This window comes from Macrobrachium rosenbergii, chromosome 4 (assembly GCF_040412425.1).
Source record: "Macrobrachium rosenbergii isolate ZJJX-2024 chromosome 4, ASM4041242v1, whole genome shotgun sequence".
NCBI lineage: Eukaryota > Metazoa > Arthropoda > Malacostraca > Decapoda > Palaemonidae > Macrobrachium > Macrobrachium rosenbergii.
Window position 1 is genome coordinate 51,529,596 of NC_089744.1, and position 14,860 is coordinate 51,544,455.

Here is a 14,860-nt window from a genome sequence, read left to right on the forward strand (position 1 = left end):
ATAACAGGTCTCCACCTGGCTGGCGCTCCTAAGGGAAAGCGACTCAAGAGGCAGGAACCTTTGAAGTCAGCTACCTTAGCAGGTAAGGAATCAAGGTGATTACCTACGACTTTTAGTTGTTTCCCAACGATGTTGCCTGTCTTTCACCCTCCTCCAAATGTGTGAATCAGCTATATATATATATAACTGCCAGGTAAGTTCTATTCGTAAAAATGAAGTTTTTATGATAAAACAAAGTTTTATGAATTACCTGGCAGTTATATATATATTTTAAACCCCACCCTCCTCCCCTCAGGAGACAGGTCGGGCAAGAGATGATCTGAGGAACTGAAAACGGGAATGATTCCAACTACCACCCTGTAAGGGTTGTTAACCACCTAATCGGACACCTACCATTCGGCGGTTGCCGCGAGTTTTGAAAAATCTGCCGGTTCGACAGGGATTTAAGGAGAGGATTCTTGTTCTAACTTGAATTTTGATGGAAGTTGCACATAATATGTTTCTGAAGTGATGGACTCATACTGTTTGCCTTTCTATTACTAGTATTATTTACTCCTTAAACTCACATACTGTACTGAAATTTTACCTACAATGTAAGATTGGTTTGATTATGTATTTTATGCCAAGTAAAAGGTCTTTTAGTGTATTTCATAAGCACAAGCGTCTTTGGTAAGTTAGTTCAGCGTTATGTATTTTTGCAGTGACACAAAGGAGTATGACCCATCTTTCAAGCCAATGACCAGATATGATCCAACTCTTCAAGACTGTCACCAAATCAGTTTACTTCCACTCGGTCCAGTTGTAGAGGTCAGTACTTCCTAAAAATTTTCTGTAATTTAAGAGTGAAACTAATTTTGCATATACAGTAGCTTGTTCAACTTTTCAAACCATGTCCGGTTCTAATTTTCATATGTGTTGTTGTCTCCACACTTACATATTTATTTTGGTTTACCACTCAAGCTTATGTTTCTTTGTTGTTTAGCAAAGATGTAATGGAGTCAAGAAATGAGAGAGAGAGAGAGAGAGAGAGAGCGAGCTCAATATTGTACATATGCTGCTTGGCTTATTTTTGATGGTGTTTTAATAGTTAGAATTTTATGGTTACCGTGGAGACATACTGGATTGTGAGGCTGTTTGGCTTATATTTAGTGGTGTTTTAATAGAGTTAGAATTTTTCTGTTACCTTGGAGACATACTGGACTGTGAAGCATGTACTGAGGAGGCAGTTTGAAAAGAATAGCAGTGGTTTCATAAAATAGAATAATATTACTAGACTACTGGAAAATAAAATTATCCCATTAATAATAAGAGCAAAAATTTGACAAATAAAATGGAGACTTACCAACTACTGAATGGTAAGATTCATGACAAGTGCAGTAAGAATAACATATCAGAAAAGTAAAAGTATGTTAGAGATGTGGTGTCCAACAGTTGAGCAACAGTTTGAGACCTCAGAGTTGAGCGGTTTTGGATGTATTATTGAAGAAGTGACGAGCAAAGTGTTAAATGAGGTAGCAGGACAAGGACCAGTATGAGGATCAGAAAATCATGGAGAAAGGGTACAGATGAAGCCTAATGCCATATGAGATGGTAAGGGGGTTGTGATAATGATAGCTTTTCTATAAAATTTGACAGATAGCAAAAGCTTTTTTGGAATTCCTAATTGGAAACAATGTCCTTGATCCAAAACCCTTTGACCCCTTGATCTTTTTTTCCTATTTTTGAAGCACAAATTAAAAATAAAACAAAGTATAATTGCACCACTGAACGAATTATGTTCATGTTAATTACAGATAGCACAGTGGTGTAGGGTGTTAATTGTACTTTAACAATACAGTATAGAGATATATACAGGTAGCCCAATATCTTTTAATCACAACAGATACACAAGATACCTAGGTATAATGAACAATGAAGCTGACTTATGGCATGGCATAACCTAGAAGTGTAACTAAAGATGCCATGTTTGCTCATGAATCATTGATGACCAAAGAAGTGTATGGTGTTGATTTTATTCATGCAGCTTACCATATTTTCCAGCATAGAAGACACTATTTTATTTCATAAAGTATCAGAAATTTACAATGTGTCTAAGAGGCTGAAGGTTAAGTGTTTTATAGGCCTAACCCCAGAAGAAGGTTATCTTTAGTTGAACAGTGCAGGCAGTCCCCGGTAATGGCAGGCTCGGTTAACGACAATCCAGTTTTATGGGGCTTGTCTAGCGATGAAAATTGGCAATTTTCGGCGCCGAAAATTGCCGATTATTGGCGCCGATAACCAAAAATCGGTGCTTTTCGGTGGCGATAAGCCCCAAAAATCACTGAAAAGGTGTCAAAAATTGCTGATTTTCCGTTATGATCACACCCTCAGAACAGAACCCCACCGATAACCGGGGACTGCCTGTAATGAGAACTACTGTATATGACCCATGAATTATTATGTACTTAAATATAGTAAATAGACAAAAGCATCATAAAAACAGAAAAATATATATAGCCTAATCATAAAGATTCATTCTTATATCAGCAGATTACAATAGATGAGTCAACAGGCTTCAGTGACTTACGTGTTGTATATCAGTACAGGCAGTCCCCGGTTATTGGCAGGGGTTCCGTTCCAACAGCATGACGATAAGCGAAAATCGCCGATAACCAGGTATAGGCTCTGATAACCAGAGATTGGCACTGCGCTTAGGTATGTATAGGCGCCAATATCCAATTATCAGCACTGATAAGTGGAAGTCAGCAATTTTCGCCACCAAAAATCACCGATTTTCGCTGCTAGACAAACCCTGTAAAACCAGATTGCCGATAATCGAGTCTGCCAATAACCGGGGACTGCCTGCACTGTATACTATTATTTCACTAGACTCAAACGAGACTGACATAGGAACATTAACTGACAATATTCAGACTGCAGCATGTTAAAAGAATTTACCGGTAAATCTTACTATAGCCAAGCAAGACAATGGTGATCATACACTCATTAACCATTTGTTTTGGTTGAGTCTGGATGATGTACTGTACGATGAAATATGTTGTGTTCAGTAAGCAACACCAAGCCAAAGTATTGATTGGTTTCCACAATTTTAAACATAAAACATGTATTAAAGAACATTATAAGACCATAAAACAAAAAATTAGATTTGTAAATAGGGTTTCAGAAACTCGGAAGAATGCACAAAATACTGCCATTGTTTTGCTCAGTACTGTAATACAATTTTGCTGTTTTCAGATGTGTAAAATGGTACACTTTGCATTGACATAGACAGACTAAAACATTTCTTATTTGTCATGAATCTTGCCTACTGTTAAAGATGGCTTATATCTCCACTCCGATAGGTGAGTCAGCATTCAGTCAAAAGATCACATGGCTGACCTGGATGACTTTCTAGTACACCTGTTCTCTGCCTGGTGTGGTTTGAATGTTTTATCTCGTCAGAATTCTCCTTGCTGCCACTGCATTTAGGCTCGTGTTGATATTTCATGGTTTTGGCGGTTTTCTGCTTTCATGGTACTATATACAGTATTTATTTTTCTTAGGATGGGTTCCCTGAAATCAAGACTAAGAACATCATTTACTATAGAAATTAGTACTCTGTTAGCAGGATGTTGAATTTTGAAGTAGGTCGACACATTGTTTATGCCAGGTGCAAGGGTAGAAAGTGTGATCTTGAGAATAGATGTGAGGAATGTAGGGATTTTTGAAGGACGTTATGCTTGAGTTGGTTAGTATAGGAAGAGAAGGGAAACAGATAGATTGCAAAAGCAGTTAGGTGAAGTCATCAACCTGTCATTTCTCCCTCTTCTCCAGGTCCTTCGTCTGTAGTTATCCTGACTCAGTCTGGCTTCTTCCTCTGTTAATGCTTTAGGTAGTCTTTGGCCCTCCCCTTCCCTCTTGTTCAGGAAAAGCATATACAGAAGATAGAACAGGATGTAAATCTTATTTTAGTCAGTAAAAGGTTTGTCTGAATTTATGTTAGGGAATGTCAGAATTTATGTTAGGGAACATGTCAGGTATCACCATAGTGTGCAGTCATTTTTGCAATCCCTTGTAAGAGGTAAGGTGTCGGTGCCCTCGCCTCTCTGCATCTCAGTTTTAGAACTGCCCAGCAACAGTTGGAAGAGTCACTGTCGTGGAATCAGGTAGGTTGTCAGGGTAGTGGGATTCTGTGCCATCCATCACTTGCCTGTCCATCTTCACACTCTGAGTCACATTTAATGTGTTAGCTGAAAGACTGTTTTTGGTAAATATAAATCTTGCACCATAATTTGACTTTTACCATCATCAGCATCTAGTACTGTAATAAGGTTGTTAGCACCAATAGGATACAGTGTTGCATAATGTGTCTGTAGTGAGTTGTACTTATTCTGATGTCACATTGATTCAGTCAAGTGTTAAACCAATCTTTTCTACATCTACTTATTCTAAATCCTTGTCTTCTGTTCTTCATCTCCTCAAAACCTATCAGTTTCTTTGGCTGTTGGCAAGTCTCAAGTCTCTTCCTTCTGCCTTTATTAATGTTTCTCTTTCCAATCCTACCATAGTTACAGTATCTTCTGTTGTTTCCAAGCTAGATGTTATTGTAGCTGATATGCTCTCTAAGGATGTGTCATATGGGAATGCTGTAAAGTCTTAGAGAATAGTTCTCTGTTCTCTTCAGGTATTTTGGCACCGATTAAGTATTTGAAGAAACCAAAGCTTTCTCCTTCAGTTAGAGCTAGTTTCATAAGTTTTCTGATATTCTGGTACACAAAGCATCTTTTTAAGTCTGTCAACTCTTGACTACACTTAAACAAACCGTCTTTGGACAAAAATTCGGTTTTCTGTGATTGTCTCATTCCTTTGAAGAGACATACAGTAGAACCCCGGTCCTCGACCATACTAGAACTCGACATAATCAGATTTCGACACGAAATGTTGAGTAAATTTTGCGTCGGAGCTCGAACAACAAACCGGAATCCGACCCGATGAATCATATGATATTTGTAGAAAAAAGAGTTTCGGGCGGCTGCCGCTAGTTGGCATTGTTGGTGGCGTTCTTCCCATGCATATTTAAAAGCATTTAAAGCCCACACATGCTGCTGCTGCTGTTTGGAGAAGTACACCTTGTACAGGTATCTATCATTTTTTTGGCTTTCTGCACTGAATTTTCATTCAATCATGGGTAACAATATGTTAGGGAATCATAATATTTACTGAAAGATGTTTTACAGTGATTTTGTACACTATTCCAGTAGACTCTGTATGAAATTTACCATAAATACTGAATGTTTATGTAATTAGTGGCGCTATGGTTTGTTTACATCTGGCACAAGCGGCCAAGTTCCGACGTAATTTAGGAAATTTTTCTTAATTTTATGATAACAGACATACAGTAATTCGGCTTATAAATACTATATTATTGATTTAATGTGATAATCAGGCTTGTTTTTCAATGTTATCATTATTAACAACAGTTTTCGTGTGTACCCGTTATAGTACATTCTGGTAGTGCATATAGGCTACCTAGCCTAGCCTATGGCGCTCGGTCTATCATCGGTAATACGGCCGCATTGGTCGTAGGCCAATTTTTTGATACAGTATGCATTTAAAAATGTAAAATGTGCTTCTGATACGGTAAGTTATTGAACTCTGAACTTATTTAATTGTAATTTGTGTAAAGTTTTGTATAACAAGGCAAGGTTGGGGTAATGACTGGTGGTCAGGAATTGATTAATCCATTTTCAGTTATTTCTTATGGGAGAAATTAACTCGTAATTCAACTAAATCGAATCTTGACGCTTCTTCTGGAACGAATTAGTGTCGAGGACCGGGGTTCTACTGTACTCTTGAGGCTGACAAAGTGCTTTGGACATGCTGAGATGGAGTTTTTGTCCAGGTCTCAGTTTAGGTTGTTGAGTGTTTCTTCTCTGTGTGTTTCTTCTCTGTGCTAGCTTAGAGAGTTTGTGGTGCCAGCCTAGAGAGTTTGTGGCACTAGCTTAAAGAGTTTGTGGCTCCAGCATAGAGGGTTTGTGGCACCAGGTAAAAGGGTTTGTGGGGCCAGCAGGATTTTAGTGGGAAGTGTCTTTAGATTTTTTGACTTGCATTGTTAAGGTCACTTCTATTTATACCAACTCTTTTATGAAAAAGTGAGAACAGTTATACTCCTAACTGTTGGCAAAGGTTCTCCTGCACAGGAGATGGCTACTGTTTTCATTTCTCATTTGGGTTGCCTTCTAAGCCTGACTTCATAAGGCAGTAAGGGAAGATATATTGGTACAAGTCTTTCCTCTTTATCATTGGTCTTTTATTACTTTTGGGAAGCTGCTCAACCCTCAGGTTCTGGTAGGAGGCCAATTGTAAACCTTCTGGCATGTTTAAAAACATTTAGGAGCAGAACCTAATGTGATGGAGGCACTGAAATAGAGTTATGATTCCTTTTGAGTTTCCCTTACACTGGGGTTGTCTCCTATATCCTTTCCTTCTTGTCTTTTCCAGCAGAAGTATCTTGTTCTTCTGTAGGAGATTGTGATCAGGGAAGAATGCAGTGGAGCATGTGTTGATAATTCACTGGCTTTACCTGACTTTTTCCTAGCACCATACACAACCGGAGGTTAGCGCCCGGTGCTGGACATACTGAGACTGAACAACTTTGTCTGTTCCCATTCTTCATGGTTCTTTCCAGCATTGTTTTAATGGTTTCCAAAAAGAATGATTGGATGATTTGGTGGACATGCAGGATGCATTTTCCTCATGCCAGTAGATCCTCAGTCACACTAAGTTCCTTCAGTGTATATTTGGAGAGAAGGTATTCATGTCCAAGACATTTTATTTCAGCTCATGTACAGGGCTTCAGGTATTCACAAGGATTTTGTTGCCCATAGGGGACATCTTTTAGGGACAAGAATTCTACTGCATCGACTGGTTCAAGGTGGCCAACTCTGTTGATGGTGTTTTGAAGGCCAAGTATGGATTGCTTCATCTTGCTCAGTCTTTGTGCTTATGGTTTTCAGTAGACCTCACTAACTCCTCAATCCATTCTCTTTCTGAGTATGATGGTAGATGCTCACAATTTGTTTTTCCCTTTGTCTTGTAGTGTAAAATGAAGAATTATGACGATTGTTGTGACACTGACAACTTACAATACATTATAGAATGGTCAACACTACACCCGGTAAACCTTTCAGAGACGTTAGGATAATGGAATGAATGGCAAGGATTCTTGGTAGCTTTATCCTTAAGAGCTTGAACTCTTGACAATATGGAAAAGCTTTTATAATGCAAAAGTCTAGTCAGAAACTACTGTATATTTCCATGTATAAGATGACCTATAGATAGAAAAAATTAAAAAATTACAGTAAATCCCCCATATTCGCGTTCTCAAGATTCGCAGACTCAGGCATTCGCGGATTTCTCTGTGGAACGTATCTACCCATTATTCGTGGAAAATTCGCCCATTCGTGATATTTTTCACTGAGAAATACTCACTAATTACTGTATTTTCATATTTTCATGACTAAATGCACTTTTTGTGATAAAACTATTAAAATACTCATGTATAAAATTTTTAGAGGGTTTTTATTGTGTTTAAATTATCAAAATGAGCATTTCTAAGTGTTTTTAGAGGGGTTTTAAGTATTTGCGGATTTCAGCTATTCACGGGTGGTGCGGTACGCATCCCCCGTGAATACAGGGGTTTTACTGTATGGCAAATTTTCGTGAATTTAACTCATATCTTTAGTATAACACGACTGCTAAATTACAAAACCATCTGTATATAGGCTAGCTTTTGCAACAATAGGTATCGTATGAAATATTAGTTATGTAAAGATGATGTTATAACAAATGCTGTTTTACTTACTGTATCCTTAGAAATTCAAATTACTATGTATACTCCCATATCATGCAACTTTTGAAGACCTAATTTTGAAGCAAATTTAAGGGGGTCACATCATACACGAGATATTAAGTTAGTGTATGTAATATACACATACATTATCGGCTCTTTAACAGTGCTTACGGCGCCGTAACTTGATGTTGCATCAAGTTACAGCTCAGTAAGTGCTGTTAACTTGATGCCTATTCTTGCCGTTAGCACCTTCAATGGCACTTACAGCACTGTAACTTGATGCAACATCAAGTTACAGTGCTGAAAAAGCACCGTAAGATCGAATCTGCCACAAGTCGGTGACGCACATTAGTATTGTATTATAAAATACAAACATAATGAATATGCATCTTTTCCATGGATCCTTTAAAAAGTGATGCTTTACTTCACTGTATCCTGTAATATTGTATGTATTTTCATAGTAATTGTATTATAAAATACAAACAGCGATCATGTACCATTCGCATTTGCATTCTTTAGGTTTTTGTGAACGTGGACAATGTTACCATTCAGGAATTTTTGTTTAGGCATCAGTTCAATTTCTGTTTAAAGATAACCATGGGGGAAAGTTTCGTCCCATCTCCCATACACGTTAAAATAACAGTAAAATGTGTTCTTTTATGCCCAGTATATTTGATTAGAATACTTTTCTTTCCAATCAAAGTCCAGGGGAGTTCCATCCACGTTGCTGATGCACAATAATTTATAGTCATTAGCAGCTTGAATATATTTTCTCAGCTTCAGCTACAACATGCAGCTTAAATTTAGCAGTATATTTCCTTGCTGATCTTTTCTCCATAACGAATAAGGGTACAGGCAGTCCCCGGTTATCAACAGGGTTCCTTCTGAGGGTGTGATGATAACCGATTTTCAGCGCTTTTTCTGCAATTTTTGGGCTTATCGGCACCGAAAAGCGCTAATTTTTGGTTATCAGCGCCTCCATTAGGTATGTATCGACGCCAATACCCAATTATCGGTGCCAATAAGCAGAAACCGGTGATTTCTGAGCTCAACCTGTGTCACCCGGTGAAATTACCATTAAGCACTAATTTCTAGGTATAAGCATTGTTAAAAATACCAGAGAAAAAAGCTATCAGGAATGCTGGAGTTACTACCCCCAGTTCGATCATCTATAATCAAACAGATGTCGGTATATATATGGGTGAGTGTATGATGTCACTATCACAGACCCCTGCTCTGTAGAAATCTCCAATGTCAAAAACCCCGGAGAGTGAGGAGCCGACCTACAGCCAACACTCACCGCCCCTGCCAATCAACGCCTCCAGCGCCATCTTGAATCATTCCATTCTAGCACGCCTTCATTTTTGTACCCCTTGCTTGTGCTTGTGGTTTTTCCTTGCCGTTTTTTGGCCCATTATGTCTTCCTCGCAGGATTTCACCGCTACTAAGTTAAGTACCATCTTCTTGTGGGGTTTGTTAGTTATTGAGGCATTTATTTGACCTCTAATTCAATATTACGAGGTGAAATATATCCGGCGTTCCTCCGCGTTCATCTCGCCTTGGCCATATCAGCCTTGTTGGAATGCCTTAGCAGCGTGTTTCTGCGGGTGTTTCACTGTGTTATATATATTATCTATTTTGTGTTTCTGTGATTTTACCCCTTCAGGAAGTTCCTTTTGGATGGATTGTTCTTTCGTCACGAGGGATGTGGTGCCAGTATCTTAACATAATTGTATTGCTTGGGGAGCCTCTCCCCTCTCGTTTTTGTGTCGTTTTATTTGCTCTTTTCGTAGGCACTTTCCTCTCGTGTTGAAAGATATATTCTCCAAGGTGGTAGTCTTGCTAACGGTTTAACTGGTATATATAGTGATGGATGACATGTATATTTTTGGATTAAGAAATTTCTTTGGCTCACGTCAGGGGCGGCCATTTTTGTTATCATCCCTCTCCCACATGTCGCGAGCTGTTAGGCCATACATTTAGCACAAGTTCTTATATAATTTTTTGTTTACATTTATATTATTTACATTTAGTTTCATATCTTTGGTTAACTTTTAACAGTACTTAGTCTGTGTTATTGGGTTCTGGTCTAACCCTCTCGTCTGCCATCGGGGGGTTAGGCTACTTAAGTTAGGCATTTTGCATGTGTCTCGACTTCCTTCTCCCCCGACCATGTCGTTTTGAGGCTGGGAGGGAGGCATCGGTTGGTTGAGGGAGTTCCTCGTTTTCTGGTTCCATCCGACCGTACCGTTATGTTTGAGGGTGTTCTTAGGCCTTGGAGACCCCCCCTCCCCCTCCCCCACTCCCCCCCACTTCCCCCCTTCCTCTGTTCTGGTATATCTCATCAGACCAGTTGGTTTCGGGAGGTGGGTTAGTATAGGTAGGGGTCTCCTTAATACGTAGCCTATTATCCGCCCAGTCTGTCGGTGTTAGTGGGTGGCCAGACCTCGTGTGGAATTTCTCTCCCACCCCCCCCCTTCCTGCCTCTTTCACCTTCTCCCAGTCAAAAGCTTTGACATTTGGGGAGGGTTGAGAGTCATAGGTAGTTCAAGTTTTTCATGTTATTAGCCTAGCTTTCCTTACCCGTTCCGTAACATTTGGTGGGTGTCTTTAGTTTCTCCCTGCGTGAGGGAAGCCGGTCTCCATGACCAGCACCCCATGGGGAGTTTCTATATGCGTCCGGGGGATTTTTTCCCATCCACCTGGCCGCTCTATCTAGACCCCTCCATTTTGTTATTCCCTCCCTGCTCCTTAGCGTGTGGCGTGTAATCTTCTCCCTCCCCGCATGAAGGACGTCGGTCTCTTACGACTGGCACCCCGTTGGGAGTCTAGGCCGGAGTCCGGATGAGTGTTTCCCACCTATCCGGCCTCCGCCTTACGGTTTCCGCCATCTCGCTAGTGTCTCGTTTGTTCGCTTTCCTCCAGGTTAGCCAGAGCATCGTACACAGGTCCAGGGTTTCGATCTTGACTTTTACTGGTTCTTTTCCGCTGGGTTATTCGGATCTCCCGTTGCTTTCTTGCCCGCTACCACTCCGGTGGGTTTGGTTTTCGGTCGGTTGGCACTGTTCACTACCAGTTCTCCGCCACAAGTGGGAGGGTCGATTCAGTTTTGAGTTCGGCTCTCCGCTCCCCCCCCCCTCCGCCGTTACCATAGGTTTGAAGCAGCGGGATGTCTGAGGCATCCAGGACGGAATATCATAACTAGCTATGTACTGCTGTTTACACATATAAGTTGACCATTATGTTACACTGCCAGAGTCCGACATTGTTTGTTTTGATTTAGTATTTCATATTAATTGCTATTGAAATGTTGCATGATCTTAGGTTAAGGTGTACTATAACCGCCGGATTTACTCCGGCGGTCCTTAACTCTTCTGTTCATGTATTGTATATTATAATTATTTAGCCGGGTTACTCCAGCAAGTTCTAATTTTGTCAATAAGCATGCTCCATCACTATTTTAAGGCTTCTATCTCCGCCGGCTCTACTCCGGCGCGCCTTAATTAGCATACTCATGTACATATCCACTTATAGATGGTACGCTGTCAGGAGCCCGGGTGCACGGCGGTCTTGCACCAACCTTACGGCCATGTGGTTTGCCGTTCCCATTCCAGCTGTGCAGTCCGGGTGGGGGATTTGGTCGTCTGGCACCCGGACGGTTGTGAAGTATGCTACGCTCTGTATGAGCAGGTGATGGACGAGTCGGTAAGCTTCAAGTCCGCTAGCCTTTATTCTTACTTGACTGTATTGCTTATATTCCTTATATTGTTGAATATAACGTCTAGTGTCTGGTTTAGTAAGCCCTTGTTCTCTTCCAGGCCGACCATACTTCCCGTGACTCTTTGATGTCGACCCTGAAGGCTTGGGTCAGCGGGTTTGGGAGGAACGTCCCGTCGGGGAAGCCTTACATCTTATCAGAATTCATCTGTAATCTTCTCTACCCCGGCGCCCGGATCTCTGCTGCAGTTCCAACTGAAGTAGCCGCCCCCTTAATTGAGCAGATCCGGGTCGGGACGCAGCCCTCCCAAGATGACAACCTTTGCGGGGAAGTGACTGAGGAAGTGGCGGCCATTAACCTCGACCTAGAACCCATGAACGTAGAATCGGACCAGGTAGGAGGTAAGGAGGTAAGTGAGGCAGGGGGAGCGGGCTCCCTTTTTAACTCTACTTCTTCATCAACTTCTTCCTTTCAGGGTTTTCAGAAGTCGTCCTACCTTGAGGACAGGTCTAGATCTGCTGTCCCCAAGGTGAAGAAGACCTTGAAGTCTAAGGGCTACAAGGCTCCTGGCTCTCATAAGGCTACTCCTCTACCTCCCTTGAAGTCACGGGCGTCTAGTCCGGTGGCTTCGACTAGCAAGGCTACTCCCCCTGCCAAGGGGTCGAGATCTAGGGCAGCTAAGGCGAGTCCCCCCCTCAGCCTGCTTTTGACCCTGAGACTTTTGCAGAATTCCTTCTGCAAAAGCTCGATAAGAAGGTGGAGGATAGATTGAGCCATCTCTCTTCTCAGCTCGCCTCGGGCCTTAATGCTTCTGATGACCATTGGAAGTCTTTAGCTGAGAGGATGCAGAACCAGGAGAGCGTGCTCTCCGGGTTCGTGCGCCCGGAGGGGTGCAGTCACACCCCATTCGGATGCCTCTACCCTTCCTCCCTTTGATAAAGGAAACCCTTGGCGTTTGGCTCTTCATGCTCCCCGGCATGAAGATACCCTTACTATTGAGGGTTTAGGGACTCGCAGGTTGGAAGAGCTGGAGTTCTTCCCACCCGACCTGGTGCCTCCCTACCCAGGCTACGCCAGGTTGACGGAAGAGGCATGGATTAGATCAGACAAGGTCCCTAAGGAAACAGTTATTTTCCCGAGGGACCAAGCTCAGTCTGCCTTACTGTGCACCCTGACGGAGGGGGAGGCAGATAATACCAAGGTGACCCCCTTCAAAGGGAACTTTACTATGTTCTCTTTGGGGATAAAGTTCCCATTCCTGCATGTCAAAAGTAGCCTTGGTGACCTCTCAGGCATGCATAGAGGGTAAGCCGCTGCCTCAGCTCCGGGAGACAGATCCCACTTCCCTCGTCTTCCCCGGACTGCTCTTCGACGCTGTTTAGTGAACAGCTTCCGAAGCTTCCGGAGGCTCTTCTGAAGGCAGAGTTCGAAGCCAGGTGCAGGCTGAGTCGATCTATGAATTCCCTGTGCCTGACGGAAGCGACGGCTGTAATCTACTCTGAGGATCCTCTCTTCCAAGTCCTGACCAAATCTCTGCTGGCGGGATTTCAGGTAGATCTTTATGACTTTATGGTGGCAAGAATGAAATGCCGCAAACATATCTTTGCGGATGCCACCATAAGGCATGAGCCTAATAGACTCATGAAAAGCTCTTTCTCGGGCACCAATATCTTCCCCGAGAGCGAAGTGAGTAGTGTCCTGGCAGAGGCAACCAGGGCAAATCAGAGTCTCCGCTCCCGCTGGGGTCTTCCTGCCAAGAGGAAGGCTTCCGAGTCCGCCGGATCCCACAATAGGCCATGGAAACGGTTCAGGAAATTTAAGAGGCCGCATACCCAGACGGTAATGCAGGCTGTACCTGTCTCCCAGGTCGGTCAGCCTTCAACCTCCAAGGCCCAGCCTCAACAGTTTGTGCTGATGCAACCTGCTCAGCATTCCCTTGCTTCCCCAACCTACGTCACGTCTCCGGCCTTCAACCCCTCATATGAGGGCCAGGGGTCGTTTCGAGGCTTTAACCGGAATGCAAGGGGAAGCAGAGCAAGAGCCTCCTTCAGAGGCAAGGCTGCATTACGTTCTCTCTCTCGGGGAAGAGGAGGCCGGGGCAGCAGAGGAGGTAAACCCTCCCCCTCTCAATGAACATCCTCAGGTAGGCGGGAGGCTGTATCTGTTTCGAGACCAGTGGACCTTCAGCCCGTGGGCCCACAGCATAGTCTCCAAAGGTCTGGGGTGGAGTTGGAGCAAGGGTCCTCCCCCACTTGTCAGGTTCCATCAGCCACCATCCAAAGCCCTCCTGGACTTTGCAAAGGAACTGCTGCAAAAGAGGGCTATAAAGAAAGTGAGACACCTGAAATTTCAGGGCAGACTGTTCAGCGTTCCGAAGAAAGGTTCCAGTCAACAAAGAGTAATTCTAGACTTGTCCCGTCTCAATCTTTACATTCAATGCGACAAATTTCGCATGCTTACAATCTCGCAGGTGCAGACTCTACTTCCTCGTGGAGCCGTCACCACCTCTATAGATCTTTCAGACGCATACTATCACGTCCTGATTGTGAGAAACTTCTCTCCTTACCTAGGGTTCAAACTAGGAAATCAAGCCTACTCATTCAGAGTCATGCCATTCGGGCTCAACATAGCTTCCAGAATTTTCACCAAGCTGGCAGAAACGGTAGTTCAACAGTTACGGTCCCAGGGGATCATGTTAGCCGCATACCTGGACGATTGGATAATTTGGGCATCCAACGTCGAGGAATGCTGGAGAGCTACAGCCATAGTGATCGAGTTTCTGGAGTCCCTAGGCTTCCAGATAAACAGGGAGAAATCCCGCCTAGTTCCGGAGGCTCGATTCCAGTGGCTAGGTATCCAGTGGGACCTAGACTCACACACTGTCTATTCCGCCAGCCAAAAGGAGGGAAATAGCCAAAGCCACCAGGCAATTCCTCAAATGCAGGAAAGCCTCTCACCGTACTCAGGAGAGGGTCCTGGGTTCTCTTCAGTTCGCATCTGTTACAGATCTGCTTCTGAAAGCCAAACTGAAAGACATAAACAGAGTGTGGCGGAGACATGCCAACATCAAGCTCAGAGACAAGGTGTCATTAATTCCGCTAGTGTTGAGGAAAAGACTCCGGCCGTGGTCCACAGTCAAGAGCCTATCAAAGTCAGTACCCCTCCAGTTTCCTCCTCCATCACTGGTGATTCACACAGACGCTTCCCTAAGCGGCTGGGGAGGTTATTCCCAACACAAAAAAGTTCAAGGTACATGGTCCACAATGTTCCGCCAGTTCCATATCAATATCCTAGAAGCAATGGCAGTATTT

The 14,860-nt window shown here is 42.9% G+C and overlaps 1 protein-coding gene across 2 annotated transcripts in view; it reads left to right on the forward strand.

The window, feature by feature from the left end:
• LOC136834445 (probable RNA-binding protein CG14230) overlaps positions 1-14,860 on the forward strand; it is a 127,062-nt gene that overhangs the window by 24,382 nt on the left and 87,820 nt on the right. For both annotated transcript variants that reach the window (XM_067097057.1, XM_067097050.1), the window contains exon 5: positions 702-807. In XM_067097057.1, coding sequence (XP_066953158.1) covers positions 702-807 — 106 coding nt within the window. The remainder of the gene's footprint in view (positions 1-701; positions 808-14,860) is intronic.